Raw genomic sequence first — 18,207 nt, 5'->3', positions numbered from 1 at the left:
TGGCCACCCCCGGCCAGCAACAGCCCCCCTCCAACACCACCCTCCCCTGGCGAGCAACAGCCCCCCTCCAACAGCCCCCCTCCAACACCGCTCCCCCGGCCAGCAACAGCCCCCCTCCAACACCACCCTCCCCTGGCGAGCAACAGCCCCCCTCCAACAGCCCCCCCGGCCAGCAACAGCCCCCCCTCCAACACCGCCCTCCCCTGGCGAGCAACAGCCCCCCTCCAACAGCCCCCCTCCAACACCGCCCCCCCGGCCAGCAACAGCCCCCCCTCCAACACCGCCCTCCCCTGGCGAGCAACGGCCCCCCTCCAACACCGCCCTCCCCTGGCGAGCAACGGCCCCCGCAGGCTCCCCTCCAACACCACCACCTCCGGCGATCAACAGCCACCTCCACGTGCTCCCTTCCAACACCGCCCCCCGGCGGGTAGTAGCCCCCCCCCCCCAAACCTCTCTCTCCTAGGATCTCCTCTCCCCCCTCACGCGCACCTGGAACTCCAGCCCATAGATCACTGGCGCGTCATCCTCCATAGCCTCCCCACGGCTGCGCCCGCAAGGCCCCCCCCTCGCCCAACAGCCGCACAGCCCTTTCCCCGAGCTTGAGCTGGCCCCCCTCTTTCACGCGTTACTCGCTAGCCCAGGGGGCTTTCTGAGCCACTGCGGCATCCGTTGCTCTCCCCTTCCGGGTGATGTGAAGGAGACGCAGGCGCCGTAGAGACCGGTCCCCGGTTGAGGGCGCAGGAGCAGTGGCTGCTGGACCCGTCGGGCGGCGGCGGTGCAAGGCTGCTGCGGGCGCTAAGCAGGTGAGGGTCAGGGCTGTAGGTAGCAGGGAGCGGGAGGCCGGGCCTGGCGGAACGGAGGGGCGGGGCGGCCTGGCGTGGGGCAGGCAGCGAGCGGGCCTGGGGTTCCCTAGCGTGGAGCTGGCCGGGCGGGGGTGCGCCGGGGTCCCGGTTTGGGGTGAGGCGGCAGCAGAGGTGCCTCCCCGAGGGGCTGTCACTTGTGCCACGACCTGCCGTGGATGTGCAGGGTCTGGCTGCCACACGCAGAGCAAAATCTTTCCCCCCGCGGGGGGGGGGGGTCGTGGGACCTGCCTGAAAGTGAACCCCAGTGAGAGGCCCTTGACCCCCCCCCCCCGAGGGGTTGGGACCCCCCCCCCTTCCCTTTCTCTGTTAGACAGTGGCCACGTTCTTCCGCCGCCCCCAGCACCGTGCTACCCGGGAGCAGTAACCAGACTGTGTGCTGTCGCCCTGCTTCAGCCCCGCTGCCTGCGGATCTGCAGCCCTGTCTGCGGTGCCTACCAGGGCGTTTCAAACCCACGCGCTCTACCCACCCGATTAAATGGGAGGTAGTGGGTACTGACTGGCCAGGCCAAAGGTTTAGCCTGGTGAATTAGCACAGATGCCTATGAAGACTCAGAAATGCAGAATTCCATGGCAAAGCTGTGAGTATACATCAGGGGTAGGCAAATTTTTTGGCCCGAGGGCCACATAAGGGTGCAAAACTGTGTGGAAGGCCGGGCACTCACCCCACAGTCCAGTGCCTGCAGCTCCTGGACTGTGGCAGGGCTTGGCTCTCTGTTCTGGGCTTTGCAATCTCCAAGTTGCAGCGCAGCTCAGGTTTGGCCCTGCCCCCTTCACTGGACCAAATTTGAGTGAGCGGAGTTGTGACCTGGCTCATGGGGTTGCAGTGCCACTCTAAACTTTGGCCTACCCAGATGCTTGTCACAACTCCGCTAAATCTGAGTGGCACTGGGGCTAAATCTGAGTGGCACTGGGGCTAAATCTGAGTGGCACTGGGGCTAAACCTGAGTGGCACTGGGACTGCAGAGGTTGGAGTGCCTGGACGAGGGAGGTGAGCCCCGCCAGCCCCATGGGACAGGAGCTGCTATGTGACCCTTTGAAATATTCAGGCAACCCAGTTTTGGGTCCCGACCCACAAGTTGAGTAATCCAGTTAGAGACAACAAAGGAAGAGAATGAGCTTCTCACAGAGCAGGCTAAAAGTATTTTCAATGAGTATAACTGGTAGAAACTTTTCATTGCAATTTTAGAATAGCTTTGGCCCATCCTGCAATGAGACCTTTTCTTGTGCCTGAGCAAAGCACTGTTGTTTTCAGTGGGATTCTGCATGGATTCAGTACCAGGCTAGCTGTAGTTTTATATATAAAAAGAGAAGCCTTCACTTCATCAAAATAAAAAAAAAATGTAATCATTACTTAGTCTGAGATGAGAAGCAAATTAGAAGCCTCCAAGGTTAAAGAAATAAATTCATCTCCCAGAAAAATTTGCTTCTTTCTCCAAACCTGCATAGGTTTTAAAATATGGGAAAATACAGCTTTTTTGTTTAAGTTTTTCACAATCAAAGGGTAATAGGTCAAAGGTAAAATAGAGTGTATTTACTGAATTTTGCCAGAAGCAGTGATGGAGAACCCCATTTGGGGGTATCCAAAGTTTAGATGTTAAAAAGAGAGGTTTAAAAATGCCAGTTAGATTTAATGACAAGTTTCAGAATAGCAGCCGTGTTAGTCTGTATCCGCAAAAAGAACAGAGGGAGTACTTGTGGTACGTTAGAGACTAACAAATTTATTAGAGCATAAGCTTTCGTGGGCTACAGCCCAGTTCATCGGATGCATAGAATGAAACATATATAGTAAGAAGATATATAGATACAGAGAAGGTGGAAGTTGCCATACAAACTGTAAGAGGCTAATTAATTAAGATGAGCTGTTATCAGCAGGAGAAAAAAAACTTTTGAAATTTGAGAGGCAAACTCCTAGACTTGAACAAAAATTTCAGAAATCTTAAGATGCGTAATCCTCTCTTTCTGTGGGTCCCAGCACTAGTTTTAGTGGAATCAGTAGCAAAATGCCCACTGTCTTCAATGGGAGTAGGATCAGGTGCTTATTGGTTTTCTCCTTTCCTCTATACCCAAACACGTTCATTATTTATTATCATTAATATTTATATTCCAGTAATGCCTAAAGGCTTCAACTCAAGCAATTGTAGTAGGCACTGTACAATCGTAGTTAATTTAATTCCCTTCTTTAAAAAGCTTATAGTGTAAAAGGAAAGAGATATAACAGGTGACTGACAGAAGCACAAAGCAGAGCGATAACAAAAATAGTGGTTGCGTGAACAATTTTTAGCCAATCAGTAGCAGTAATCACAATTCATCATCTGAATGCCACCTACCTAAATCATTATTGAAAGAGTGACCAAGAAAAAGGAAAGTGTGAGCTATTAGTTTGTCAGGCAAGCAACCCCCCCAACTAGATCTTCCTGTCTCCGTTTTCCCTTTGGAAAGAATATTAACATTTTGTAGTTTAGATGAAACATTATGAGGTGCATAGATGAATGAGAACGTGTATCAGGAGAGGTGGTGATGTTGAGAGAAGTTTTCTGAACAATCCAAAGGAAGTAAACCTAGAGGGCAATGAAGTCTAATACCCGTAGGATACGAAGATGTTTTTGGTCAAATAGGGAAGAGGGACTCTTGCCATGGGAGAGAGTAAGCCTACATTTTTGGCCTGCTTTAGATGTACTATTTGATTCTTGCAGTATCAAAACCAAGGAGGATCAGAATAAGTAATTTTTAGCAGAAAGATATTTTTGTAAGAAAAAGACAATCTGGTCCATTTTAGTGTTGATTTTTGAAGCTGCCTCTCAGCTAAGTATTTTGTAATATTATTTGTTTAATTGGAAGGAAATATTGCCAGCATAATGCTAAATGTCTTTCTGGGGAGGCTGGAGTGGTTGAATGGGAGCGTGTGCACGCACACTCACACACCATTGCCTTCCTGAAATTTATAATATTTTGAGACTCACAAGTTCACAGTGGCAAAAGGTAAATTTAAAACATTTTTGTGCCAAGTACAGAATAGCTGGCCAACAATGAAGTGACAAAAATAAGTATTCTAATAATCAAATGACTACATAAAAAGTCCTTCTGTGCCTTTTTAATAAATACTCTTGAGTTTCAGAACAATGATTTAAATTGATCAATAAAATTAACTTCCGGAATATCTTTCTCTTTCTTTAGTCACAATGGAAAATAATCAATGTAACGATGAGGATGCTAAGAAGAGCGTTTCAGATGAGGAGGCAAGTGGAAATGCAGTTCAGCAGAGGGCTCAGGAAGAACTTCTCTTTCATGAGGAAACCATTGATCTTGGTGGAGATGAATCTGAGTCTGAAGGGAATGAGACCATCTCAGAGGATTCCAATAACTTCATAGATAAACTTAATGAACACATGATGGAGAGTGTCATTATTTCTGATTCTCCAAACAATAGTGAAGATGACACGGGTGAACTTGGTTGCCTGCAGGAGATTGTGGAACAAATGGAAGTCAAGGACATTTGTACACCAGAAGAAGAATTGAATAAGGAAGAAGCCCTAGGTAATGACAGTGAAACTGAACATGAAGAAACACCTAAAGATATTTCTGATATTGGAACAGATGATCAGGCATCTTTAAAGGAAGAGTTGATTCAAGAAGCAGTGAAAGATGAACCGAAAGTGGGAAATGAAGCTCTAGGTGACTCAACACCAAGTAATATTGATGAAAGTAAATCTGAGGAGCCAATATCATCACCCCTTGCCAGCAAATCATCTCCTGAAGCTGAGCCTATCCCTGTATGCACCATTTTTAGTCAAGCAAACAATGTTAATGCTCAACCACAGTTGTTCATACATGATGGCTTTGAGCCTCAAATGGTGAAGTCTCCTAGTTTTAGTAGTGTACATGAGATTCCGGTGAAGTCTCATCCACAGGTGGTTCAACCAAGTCCTAGCCTAAGCACATTTTTTGGTGACCCTGTTAACACTAATAATCTAGCTGCTGAGTTTTTTGATTCATTTACTACATCTACTTTTATTTCTGTCAGTAACCCTAATGCAGGTTCTTCAGTCCCAGAACAAATGTCATCTGTCAGTACAGTTGGAGACAATTCCAATGACTCTGCTGACCCTACATACTCTGTAGGAAATGAGAGATCTGAAGCAGGTGGTCCCCCTGCATCTTTAGAAATGTCACAATCTCCTAAACCGTTTTCACAGATCCAAGCTGTTTTTGCTGGAAGTGATGACCCATTTGCCACAGCCTTGAATATGAGTGAATTAGATAGAAGAAATGATGCCTGGCTTCCCAGCGAGGAAACTAGAAAGGTTTTAATTTCAGTAGCCACTCAGCAATATAGTACTCTGTTTATAGACAAAGAGAATCTCACCATGCCTGGATTAAAGTTTGACAACATCCAGGTAAGAATCTATAGCTACATCCTACTTTTTGTTCGTATGTTAGGGCAATGAAATGGGATGACACATCTAGTGGTCTGTTCTTTTTATTACCTTGTTTTACAGCCTGTGTTCATCTTGTGTGTACTATTGCAATCCTTATTAGAGCATTGAAGATGACTGACGGAGCAGTCATTCATGAAAGGACTCAAAAAACTGACTCTAGTGTAATGATCCGAAAGCTTTGTTACTTATTTGTAGAGACTGATGCAATCAATTTATATAGAATCTAGGTTTTCATTTAAAAAGTCATTTCTAGCTTTTGCAAAGATAACATTCCAAACCTGAAGTGGATATAGATTAAAGCAATGTGGTGGCCTATGAAGTTTGCAGATGGGTAACTCCAGCGCTTTTGCTTGTAGTATTCAGTGCTATAGCAGAGTGACGAAAGTCTTGTCATTTTTCATAGCTGATGTTCAGAATGCTACTGGTAGCACTGACATTGACAAGAATCAGGTCATTTGCATTCTGACACTGCTTAGGAAAGCTAGGAGCAGCAACAGAGGCAGGCATTGAAGCCATTTACTGGTGAGGAGGACCCAAGATGAAGGTTGGTGGAGGGATAGAGTAGTGGAGACCCATTCCCTTCTCAGCAGCCAGGCAACACTGCAAAGCAGAGAAGAAACACACAATTCCTTTCTTCTAGATTTTAGCAAGACTAGAGTTTTAAGTTTATCTGACATCTGTTGTCCAGAGGCTGATGTGAAAGCAATATGCAGAGACTGCTTCATAGTAGAGATTCTTGTATCCTCCCCTGTCCCGGCAGCTGAGACTGGCTGGGTGATTAAGCTTCTCAACAGAGTTTTGCCTCTGGACTTCACAGGTCAAGTTCCTCATCCTCCTCTTTCATCTCTACACCTCTGGCTAGTAAGTTTCCTCTTTCAGATGGTAGAGGTCGGGTAATACTGGGTTTTTTTAAGCCTTATTTAGTAGTACCATAGTATAAAATTCATTATCGTTCAGTAGTGAAATAAGAGGTTTCAAAATACCTGTCAACAAGTATGTCTGTCAAAATATAGACAACAGAAAATAGTTCCTCCAGAAGTAGAGCATTAAAGAAACCCCCTACGACAACTTATTTCCTGTTTCTCTGTTATGCTTTTGCTGGGCACCTCAGTCTGGGTGTGTCATGTGCCAGCTGGACACATCTGGGGGGGGAACCGCTGGTCTCAGATACCTGCACCACCTGCCTCACAGAGCCCAGCCATGAGGCACCACCCAGCCCAGATACTTGCTGTGACCCTGCACCCCATATTTTTCACAGTGATATTATGATATGATTATGGCATAATTCTGATGTATATTAATCCATTGCACTCGCATCCCCAAAGCCTAGCTGCAGAGCACCCTCCCCCAGCCCAGACACCCAAACCCCCTACCCCCCATCCCAGACACTCCCCAGCCCTCTCCCTCCGTCCCCCCCCCGCACAGACATCTGCACTCCCTACCCCCAGAGCCCAGGCATTGGACAACTCCCCCAGTCCAGACATCTGCACTCCCTACCCCCCAAGAGCCTAAGGATCCAAAGAAAGAAACAGCCTGATGCTGGGACCAGGTTTGTACAAAGTTTCCTGCACGCCACCTCCTCCGTTCAGAATGTGGTGGGAACTGCAGCAGCCAGCCTCCAGCTCCCCTTCTCCCCCTGGCAAGTGTCCTCTATTTTTGAACTGGGCTCTGCTGGGTCCAGCAGTCCACAGTGGTGGCCAGCAGCTCTGCAGCACCAATTCTGTGGGGAAAAATGAAATTCTACACAGAACATTAATTCTGTGCAAATTCTGCATTGCATAGCGGTGCAGAATTCCCCCGGGAGTGTATATTACAGTAGTGCCTAGAGACCCAAGTTGAGATTGAGGGCCCTTTATGCATGACACAGTACAATCACACACTGAGAGAAAGTCCCTGCCTCGAAGAACAGACAAGTCAGACAAAGGATGGGAAACAGGCACAGAGAGGTGAAGTGACTTACACAAGGTCACATAACAGATGAGTGGCAGAGCCGGGAATAGAACCCAGGTCTGGATTGACTTCCAAGCCATTGCTCTCCCATTTGATCACACTGCCTACCCCAAGCAGTATAACACTACCTGCTCTTCATTCAGTGTCTCTCTAATTTGCAAACTGTTGCTTTCTGGGGTTTTTGCTACCCTTAGTTATTTTTGGTCACTCCTGATTTGATGTCGTCTTTATGCTCCCTGCCATTGTCTTCTGTTTTGTGCCAGTTTTTCTCTTACCTCATTTCTTCTTCCCCCTGCTTTCCCTATTTGCTCATTTATTGACCTCTATTTTACCAGCTGCCACTGTTTCCTCTTTCTTGCTCATTTAATGTATTTCTCCCAAATTAGCTTCCTTTCTAGCACGTTTAGATTCTCCTCACCATTATTGTGATTTAAAATGTCTATTTTTCAGACTATAGATGGAGACAGCAACTAATATTGATTTTTTTTTTAAGTTAAATTTGCTGGCCAGTGATGGTGATAGTAAGCTATTTTCTGCCAATGAGAATAAAACTAAGTGCACTGCAAAATAACATCTTTGTAATTGTGTTTAAATTCAGAGCTGAATTGTATCTAAGTGGTGATTGTGCTTAAATTAACAGTTTTTTAAAAATCTAATAACTCCTTTTAAATTTTACCCACTGTCAGTAAAGAGATTAGAGGATCATAAGGGCTAAATGATTCTGGCCCTCTCTGAATGTAAGGGTATTGAATTGCTGAAATCTTGTGCAGGGAACATGTTTGTATGGCTCTTACCCAGCATGACATCCAGCATTCTGCTCCTGTTGTGGAGCCACATATGCTGCTGTATTCTCCTCTTCCTCCTGGGTGAGAATAGAGAGAATGTTGTTCTGTGTGGCTAGTGGAAAAGGGAGGCGGGGGAGGTACTACAAAACCTCCTCAGTCAGTAAGCTGTTAGTTTCTGTATACTGTTGTCCTCCAGAAATGCCCAGCAAAACTTACTGTAGCTCTCCTTTGGACTATTTTGTAAGGATGGAGTATGTGGAGGAAGGGTGGCCTAGTGGTTAAAGCGTGGACTGGGCCATGAGAGATCTGGATTAAATTCCTGGCTATGCCACAGACTTCCTGTGTAATTTTGGGTAAATTAATCTCTTTGCCTCAATTACCCCTCTATAAAAGGCAGTGATGATATTTCTTTTCTCTCACCATGAAAGAAACAGCTCTGAGAGGTGAGAACTGCTCCATTTATATCAATGGGGGATGTCAGTGCTGATGTCCATGCTGAAGCCTGACAATTTAAATCCCCATATGCACATTTTTACTAATGATCTTTTTAGCAGGAGCATGCAGGTGGTGTAGAGGCAGGTGGTGTAGAGGCACATATTTTGGCAGGATGCAGTGGGTCAACTATTTGCCACCAGCAAGGATGAGGAATTCAGATCCTCCTCCCTCTCCTCAAATTTGAAGTCCCTCTGCCCAAAATGGGAAGGAAAAGAGAAGACGCGTTTCTTAACCTATGAACATTGACTGGATCCTGGTATGGCGCTGTCCCCTACGCCTCAACTGAACACTGACAAATGCATAGCTGGGAACCAGTCTGGCTCACCTATGTGTTAGTATTGTTAAAATAGGTATTAAATTTATAAAAATGTCTTTAGACTTTATGAAATGTTTGTAAGTTGCTGTGTACATTAGTATCACTTATAATATCTGTATCCCATGTTATAAGGTAATATCTAAGTGTTTGCTCTGTAACTGCAAACCACCAGTCAGGAGAGAAGCATTACCAAGTGTGAAATACTAGTTTGCCACAGAAAGAGTTATCTTCTTCCCAGCAAAAGAAGGCCCATAGACACCAGACAAACCATTGTGGAACATCAGAGGACACAATACTTTGTTGATTGCTTCCTTCCACAGCCGTGAAGAGGAGATCTGCTTGTGGACTTGTCCCATCAGCTTGGACTATGGGGGAAAGGAATAAAAATCCCTAACGAGGAGAAACTGTATTTTTATGCTGCTTCGACTCTGAGGGCCAAGGATTACTAAGCATAAGCATAAGCAAAAGATCCCCAGTGCTTGACCTGGGTTAGCCCTGCAGGACATATAGAGCTTGCTTATTAGAGAAGCTTCTACCACCGTTTGGCACCTAAGACTGTAACTCACTTGTATATGGTTATCTGCTTTAACCATGTTGATAACTCTTATTTCTTTTTCTTAGTTAATAAATCTCTAGTTAGTTTCTTGTAGGCTACAAGGGTTATCTTTGATGTAAGATTAAAGTGTGATTGACCTGTTCCTTTGGGACTGGGAATAATTTGGATATTGTTGTGATTTTTAGTGTAAGGGACCATTTATCACAAAGGCAAATTTGGCTAGGTGGCAAGATAGACCAGATTACCTGAGAGGACAGTCTGTGACTCAATGGTTAGACTGTTAGAATGCCTGAGGAATTTACACTTGATGCTTGGTTGGTGAAATTTAAGTATAGCAGTCACAACCAGTTTGGGGTTTGTGCCCTGCTTCGTAACAGTTTGCCCTGAGTTTGGTACTCACGCTCTTGAACCACTGCAGAGAGCTTGACACCTGGTTATCAAAAACCAGTCATATTGCATGATTACAATGGTCCCTTCTGGCTTTATAATATATGAATATATCAAATTTCAGGTCTGTATAAAAGCTACCATCACTATGGTTTTGAAGTGCCTCAGTACAAGGATCCGCAGCACATTTAAAATTTGACAGAATATAATAAGCTGAATTTAATATCAAAATAAGTAACCAGTACTTCTCTGATTGTACAACTGGACTGTGGGGGATAAAGGAGGTCAGTGATAGTGATGCGGCATTGGAAAAAGTGCTGCATAAATGTGGGTGTCTGCTGCATGATTTAGGTTAACATACCACATAGAACATGTGGCCTTGACTATGGGCAGAAGTTAGAAGAGCTCAGGGAGCCAGCCCCAGATCTGACATATCTTGGTGCTCTAAGTTGTACCATTAACATTTGCTCCACAACATTTCCTTTCTGCCCTATATCAGACATGGGAGTGGGGCCACAGGTGCCAGGACCCAATTGCAGCATACTTGTGGCAACAAGGAGGTCGTCTTCAATGGAGGAATTTTCTGCTGGGGAAGATTGACTCCTATGCTTCTCACACAGCACAATGGGGCTGTGAGCAGCAGAGTACCTGACCCTATGACAACAAAAGGAGTAATATAAGAAAAATACAAATCCCAGTGTTAGTATATATAAACTAAGCACGAAGGCATGCTGTTAAACCAGCACCCATAGCTAAACTATATCCAAAAGTATGTTGTAAAACTCTCTCACTGTAGTCAAATTCATTTAATAACACACATTAAACTAGCCTCTACTCAACTAAACTGCATGTAAAATCACTGTATAAGCCAGCTTCAATATAGCTAAATATAGATCTAGTGATGGGCGGATCTCAATGCACAAAGTTTGGATGCCTATCTCATCCTAATTTTTGAACTTTTTATTTTGTGGAAAAGTCTCAAATATGTAAAGATTTACATTCATTTTACAAAAACAATTCATCCTTGAAAACAAACACTTTCACTGAAAATATCTTTCCATTAGAAGTATTTTACTTGTCTTTTCTTTCAAAGTTTTTTGTTACTAGAAGAATGTAAAAATGTTTTTTTTTTTTGGTTATAATCTGTGTTTCCTCTTTCCTTGCCACAGGGAGATGCAGTAAAAGACTTAATGCTCCGTTTCCTGGGTGAGCAAGCAGCAGTGAAGAGACAAGTTTTAAATGCCAATTCCGTAGAACAGTCTTTTGTAGGCTTGAAACAGCTAATTGTAAGTAAGAATACTTCTAATATTCATCATTTAATTTTTATTAATGATTGTGTAACATAGTACATATAAAAAAAAAGTATTCATGTATCTCTCCATGATTTGCTATAAAACTAGAACCAAAATACTGTAGCCTTTGATTAGCATTTATGCTTTTAAAGGACAAAGTATGATAATAATCAATATTTTTAACATGGGCAAGCTAAATTTAAGATTGTTTCAGATACATAGCATAGTACACATAGTACAGTTTAATTTACTCCCGGGGGAATTCTGCACCTACAAATTCTGTGCACAATATTTTAAAATTTTGCAAAATTCTGCGTATTTTGCTTGTCAAAATAACACAATATAATCACACTAGTTTCAATTATTTTGGCAATTTATTTCAAAATACCTGTCAACAAATACAGACACAAAAAAAGATTCAGGGAAAAAAAATTGACAAATAGATTCCTTAGTAGGCATATTAATACAGAACAGAGTAATTCATTTAAATACAGAAACGTATTTCCTGCAGCCCTCAGAATCAGTGCAAAGGCTTGGAGGAGTCAGGGGTAATGGAGGACCTGAGGTAGATGGAAGGAGGCTGGGAGTAAACCTGGATGGTTTTTGAGTGTGGATGGAACAGGTGTATTTTCAGGGGAAGGGATTGTCAGGGAGTTGGGGAGCCTCCCCCACGCAGACTCTGGCTGACCCCTAATCTCTCCCATTCGGTCAGGCGCATCTGCCCCCATCCCTGTGTGTTCCTGCAGTCCCTCTACCCCATGTCCCTGTGTGGCCCAGCATCCCACCTCCCATTCAGCCCCTGGCTCAATGCTGTCACCCCACTAGCTCCTGAGCCCATGCTCAGTCTGTTCCCCCGCCCCCCAGCCCTTCTGAAACCCAGTCTGTGATTCTCACCGCCACCTTAGCCAAAAAAAAAAAAAAATCTGTAGAAGACATAAATTCCACACACGCACAGTGGCGCAGAATTCCCCCAGGAATATTAATTGAATAAAAGTATCGTGAATGGTTTCAAAGCAGAGTTTGTAGTCATTGTTTACAGAGTCTTACATTTCTGCTTACCCACCATGTTTCACTAATGCTTTGTGAGTTTCTTAATCAATGAACAAACCTGGGTTCTGAAAATCTCTCACATTATTTTGTCCTGTTTTTGGGAAGAAGGGGGTGGAGAAAGGGTATTTTTCATTTTTTGAACTTCTGTTTCACTCTGAAGCATTTACATGAACATAACATACTTGAAATTCTTTGATACTAGGAACATTAGATTATAATTTCAATCTGTCAGTGAAAAGTTTATTTTATAAATTAAAAGGAAAATGACAACATCAGGGTTATTGATACATTTATTAGCAATCAGACAATAAAAATGAAATGAAAAGATGAGAGCAATCATCCTGAACTTCCACAGTATGAACATTCAGCAAACTATTTAAGTATCAGTGTGATGCAGCTGTGAAAAAGGCAGATGTGAGTATCAGGAAAAGCATTTCCAGTAGACTTAGAGAAGTATTCATGCCATTTTACTAGGCACTGTTAAGACCTCATTTGGAATACTGTGTACAGTTCTGGTCACCCATGTTCAGGAAAGATGTATTTAAACTGGAACAGGTGCAGAGAAGAGCTATTAGGGTGATCAGGGAAACAGAGGGACTGTTTTATGAAAGGAGACTGGAAGATCTTGGCTTGTTTGGTCTAACAAAAAGAAGGCTGAGGGGATATGATTGCTGTCTATAAATACATTGGAGGGTAAATATCAGAGAGGATGAAGAGCTGTTTAAACTAAAGAACAGTGTTAGCACATGAACAAATGGATATAAACTAACCATGAACAAATACAGGCTAGAAATTAGAAGATGGTTTCTAACCATCCAAAGGGTGACGTTCCGGAGAAGCCTCCCAGTAGGAGTCGTGGTGTCAAACAACTTAGTTTTAAGAGAGAACTGGACAAATTTAGGAGTGTGATTTATGACAGAGGTACATGTGATGGCAGGGCTCAGCAGCCCTGGGGCTCACTTGCAGTTTATATCTTAATGTTCCTAAGTGCTCATACTTCAGAGTTTCAGCCAGACACCTGCAGGGGTCAGGAAGGGATATATCCCCCCCCCCCCCCCCCCCCCCGTGTATTCTAGGTAAGGGTATTTTGATCTCCATCCTCTGAAGGAGGATGTCCACTGCTTGAAATGGGACCTCTCTCAGTGGCTTGGCTGGCTGGTTCTTGAGCACATGCTTATGGGTCTAACTGATTCCCATTCCCAGGTACAGCGGCAGCTCTTACAGAGGCTGGTGAGTTCCAGTGAGGGAACTGGAAGTTGGGTGGTAGGCCAGGACTACCTAAAATAACTCTGTGGGATGACCCTGATGTCTTTTTGCCAACCTTTAAACAGGTAGCTGTTAATGCCAGATGGGACAAGGGTGCGTGGGCACTGCAGCTAGCCCCTTACCTGACCAATGAGGTTCAGGTGGCTTATATGGCCCTAAGCAAACACCAAACTAAAAACTATGTATGATGGGTTGCCCCCCTTTAAGGTGCCACCTGATGTACTGGGATACCACTGAGCCTGCCTGTTCTTCCAGCCTGGGCCCCCTTACACTGTCTTGCTGAGCCAGGCTCTTAAGCCTCCTCTAGTGCACATACAGGCAGGGCCACGCCCAGCTGCAGAAAGACACAGATACTGAGATCAGCTCTGGGAAGACTCAGTTTAAGGGACTTGCCGCAGAATTCAGGTACCCACCTCCCTTGGAGTTCAGACCCAAAGGTATGTTGTCTTGTGCTGTATAGAAAAATCTGCACAGCACAAGCTCATAAAAATTCGCCCTCTCCGTCAATGTGAAGAGAGATATGCACAGCTTCTTGCGCCTCCCGCCCCCTCCTTATATGAATTGCACAAACTGGGTTATGTTATAAACAAACAAGAAATAAGTTTATTAACTACAAAAGACAGATGTTAAGTGATTCTAAGGGATAGCAAACAGAACAAAGCAGATTATTAAACAAATAAAACAAAATACACAAACAGTTTAATTCACTAAAGAAACTGGTTACAAAATGTAATTTCTCACTCTAAATGTTGAATTAGGTGGGATCTAGAGTTTCTATAGCTTAGAGTTCCAGTTATCTCATCTTACAGACTGGACCCCTGTCTCAGTCTGGACTCACCCCTTAGGTACTTTCAGCGGTCTTTCTTCTTGGGTAGGCAATGGAGGAGAGTCTAGATTAACCTCCTCCCCAGCCTTAAAAAGGATTTACCTAAGGCAGGAAACCTTTGTTTGATCCCCATCCCCCTACAGAGCAACAGTACCAGCAGTGTCCAAGGTGATATTTTGTATCAGGTGACAGGACCACCTGACCTTGTAGTGTCACAGCTACATCCCAGGATGCCTCTCAGGAAGGAGAGAGATTAGTATCTTCACAGTCTTATTGTTTCTTCCTAATGGCCCATCAAGGCTGTGATGGCCGATTGTCTGGTGGGTGTCTCCTAAATACATACACAGTTGTCATTGTTACATAGTCCACGTTCCTAACTTTAGAGAGAGAAATGATACATGCATTCAAATTGGATAATCACATTCAGTAAATCATAACCTTTCCAATGATATCTTACATGAGCCATCTTGCTTAAAGTATATCTTAATTATACCATATTCATATCGTAACTATATTTCTGTGAAGAATATGGGGTGTAACATCATACTATGGGTACACTTAAAGATGCTATTTTGGACAGGGTGGGATTGTCAGTGAAAGAATACCACCAAAAATCCCGAGCAGCTAGATAGAATGGTGGGATATGTCCCGGGGCTTTTGCACAGAAATTGTCAGACTGGGCCAGTCATTGTTTGAGGCCAGAGAGTCAGAACTTTAAAGGCCCTCACGGACTCAATTATTCTGGAACAGTTTACACCGAGCCTCCCCAAGGCTATGAGAGTCTGGAGACATCAGTCAGAATTGTTAGAGGCCACTGTAAAATTAAAAGAGGAGCATGTGAAAGCAGACCTTGCATGAAAAGAGCTCTGTTCTCTACAGCAAGGAAGGGAGGAAAGAAGCTTGAGGAATCTTTTTTATTGAAGGCCTGGAATTGGTCACGAGAGGTAAACAAGGGTGCCCCAATTGCCTGCTTAGTGATTTGTTACCAGTGCAGTGGCAAAGCTCATATAAAAAAAGACTGCACCTACAGGACTGTGGGTTTGCAGAATTCTGTGAGTGGACAGGTGTAAAAGGAGGACCTGAGATGAAGAAAATTCCCATCAAAGTAGGCCAGATAATTACAAAGGTACATTATGGATTCAGTGGAAGCATGTTCCCGTGTACAGAGCACCTTGGTTAGACCACAGTGTCAACAGGAGAGAGTGACAATAACCATGTACTGTGTACTGTGACGTTATTGACTTGAACTGGGACCATATAGATCATTGTTGCAACCAAGATCCTGTAGTGGCACCAAATCTTATATAAAGGGGGTCAAATGAGGTGTCCATTTCTCATAGTAAAAGGGCAGATGAGGGGAGTGAGCAACCCCAACAGATAGGTCCGTGTAAAGAGAGCACTAATGTAGACCCTCCAAGTAGCCTTCCAGGTACAGTGTTTAATAACTGTAGACATCCTATAACAAGCCCAGAAAGAACAGATGTGCTGGAGGATTTAGGAAAGAAAAACTTGAAGAAGGTACTAGATCAGGGAGTACTAGATCAGGGACACCTAAAGGAGCAGGAGGGCAGAGGCTCAACCAACTCCCAGGAGGACCAAGCCATGTGCAAGGTACCTGATGATGAACATACAGAAGAGAGGGAGAAGAGTCCCAGTAAAGAGGACTTGGCAGGCAAACTTGCCCCAATAGTCCCAAGCCCAGGGGTATGATAAGTCAGGAGTTAGTATTACTCATTGAATTTACTGACACTCAGTACTACTTTAAAGGTGAAATTGTAAAAGGAAGATCTGCCTATTTCAGCTATTTATTTTTTATCACAACTGCATCTAAAATGATAGTACCATAGAGTAACAACTATATTTTTTGCTCAAACATGAGAATTCAAGAATAGTCCAGAAGGAAGACAGGCAGTCCTTAGGAAAGAAGTATGAAATAAAAAAGTTTACCAACCTGAATATCCTGCATTTTCAGACATGTTCGTTTCATCATCTTCAACGCAGCTTCCTCCTGAGAAGGAACACTTCTCATGATGTTGTTTCATTCGGACAACTGGGCCTTGCATTTCTTTGGTGCACTGTTTGCATTTTGCACTTATGCTTGTCTTACCCAGAGGTAGAGGAACTTCATTAAAATATTCCCAAACTGGATCTCTTTTACGGTCTGCTCCCAGAGGTTTTCCCTTAGTGAGAGAATTGTATGGTAGACCTCAAATCAACGAAGGCTACACTCAGAAAGACTTCAAAACTTCTGGAATATGCAGCTCAAACAGGTTCACTTTTGTTTCTACTGCCTGTCCCTCCCTTCTCACATTTATCTCCAGGCTCCTTCTCCTTTTCCAGATCTATTCTGCGCCCAACAATCTTCTATTCATTGAACTTTTTGAAACTTTGCACTTTTAGAGAGAGGTAAGGAATTGACTCTGTGTACACAAATTTGCAGAGGGACAATGCGGTTGAGGTCTGTTATTTTTCACCTCTATATATTTATTTATTTAAAAATATTTTTTGCTGTTAACAAGCATGTTATCTATGGAGACACAAATCCATAGTTTGAGAACTGCAAAACTAAGCATCTCTAATGGTATCTTCTAGACTGAGCTCTGAGTCCCATTGGGTAGATAGAAATATTAACCTAAATAATCTATACAGAAGCCCCTGGAACCCCATAAAATTGGGTCCCTAATTCATGAACTATTGGAACTCATTTACAAAACTTTTCTTAAACGTATGAATATATTGTCTTATACTTTAGAATTTATAATCCCTATTCCAGGATGGGATATCCATGAGTTATAATATATCTTAATTAAAACTATCTTTAGATATGTTTTTCCCTCAAAAAGCATTTTATCAAAAAAATCTAATTTAAATCAAACAAATTATATTTTTTTTATTTTTATTTTTTTAAATCATTGATTTTTATCCACCCTGCTGAGAAGTACCACCAGAGGGCAGTGTGACCATCTTGGCCATTCCCTATGTGTTGCCCTGAATTAAAGAGTTGAAGAAAGGCAGCTACAGTTGGAGGTTTCTCCCGAAAAGGTACAGGGGAAATGCCCCATCCCAGAACCATCCTACTCAGATCTGTCACTCATGCTAATACCAAGGGAAGAGTCTCCTTTGCTTGTCCCCAGTATGCTGTCTGAAGAAAAACTAAAGAGGCCTATCGAACTTCTGGATACAGAGCCAGATGTTCAAACTTTTCCAGATGATAATGTGGATACGTCGTCATCTTCCCCTCTAGAAAGTATGCTCCAGTTACACAAACTCATACAAAGGATGGTTCTACCTAAACATCCCTTTGTTAACCTTAGAGGAAACTGTACACCCAGTTTTCAGTATTTGGGTTCACCCTTCAGGAGTTCTGGATGGTTTATTGCAGCCAGCAAAAATACCTAGTTAAACCCTGCATCTGAACCAGGAGTAGTTAACCATCTGTCACTTGGGAAGTTCTTGTTTATCCAGACCATCCAGCTCCAGATTCATTGGGAGTGTTGACTGACACGAAAAGAGATGCCATTTCAGCTAGAGAGAGTGAGAAGCTAGACTCTGCGTGGAAAGTATATTCTCCTCTGCCACATTTGGACATTACAGTGGTAACCTATCAGACAGTAGTGTCCACATACAAATATTGGGAGAAAATAGCATTGCTTGTCCAGTCATTACCTGAGGACCAAAGAAAACTGGCCAAAGCTCTGACTACACATGCCTTGAGAGCATCCTTTAACACTTCTGATGTGGTATGTGGCGCTGTTGTGGCATCCACAAGTAATTTGAATAACCACTCGTGACTACATTCGTTTGGACTTCCTCTGGAAACAGAAACCCAGATAGAGGATCTCCCATTTGATAGCGAAGTGCTGTTTAGCTTTTGAACTGACAGACTTCCTAGAGAAGTTGAACCTGCAGTGTCCCTGAGGATTTCTCAGAAAAAGATCTAATGTACCAGCCTTTTGTTACCAGAGGCAATCATATCCTTCCTCTA

General features: G+C 43.5%; 2 protein-coding genes across 6 annotated transcripts in view; one reads left to right on the top strand and one right to left on the bottom strand.

Moving 5' to 3' along the window:
• EIPR1 (EARP complex and GARP complex interacting protein 1) overlaps nucleotides 1-652 on the bottom strand; it is a 168,525-nt gene extending 167,873 nt beyond the window's left edge. For 2 of the 3 annotated variants that reach the window (XM_043542302.1, XM_037894139.2), the window contains exon 1: nucleotides 490-636. In XM_043542302.1, the coding sequence (XP_043398237.1) occupies nucleotides 490-531 (42 nt within the window). In that variant the 5' untranslated portion in view covers nucleotides 532-636. Of the gene's footprint in view, nucleotides 1-489 lie in introns of all 3 variants that reach the window. The other variant, XM_037894138.2, reaches the window with a different exon arrangement.
• An 11-nt stretch (nucleotides 653-663) lies between these two features.
• The window catches only part of TRAPPC12 (trafficking protein particle complex subunit 12), an 80,887-nt gene continuing 63,343 nt past the window's right edge, over nucleotides 664-18,207 (top strand). For 2 of the 3 annotated variants that reach the window (XM_043542301.1, XM_037894136.2), the window contains exons 1-4: nucleotides 673-803; nucleotides 1,257-1,441; nucleotides 4,038-5,257; nucleotides 10,958-11,074. In XM_043542301.1, coding sequence (XP_043398236.1) covers nucleotides 1,399-1,441; nucleotides 4,038-5,257; nucleotides 10,958-11,074 — 1,380 coding nt within the window. In that variant the 5' untranslated portion in view covers nucleotides 673-803; nucleotides 1,257-1,398. Of the gene's footprint in view, nucleotides 804-1,256; nucleotides 1,442-4,037; nucleotides 5,258-10,957; nucleotides 11,075-18,207 lie in introns of all 3 variants that reach the window. The other variant, XM_037894137.2, reaches the window with a different exon arrangement.

Source organism: Chelonia mydas, chromosome 3 (assembly GCF_015237465.2).
Source record: "Chelonia mydas isolate rCheMyd1 chromosome 3, rCheMyd1.pri.v2, whole genome shotgun sequence".
NCBI lineage: Eukaryota > Metazoa > Chordata > Testudines > Cheloniidae > Chelonia > Chelonia mydas.
The sequence above is the reverse complement of the archived record's forward strand: the minus strand, read 5'-3'. Positions and strand labels throughout refer to the sequence as shown.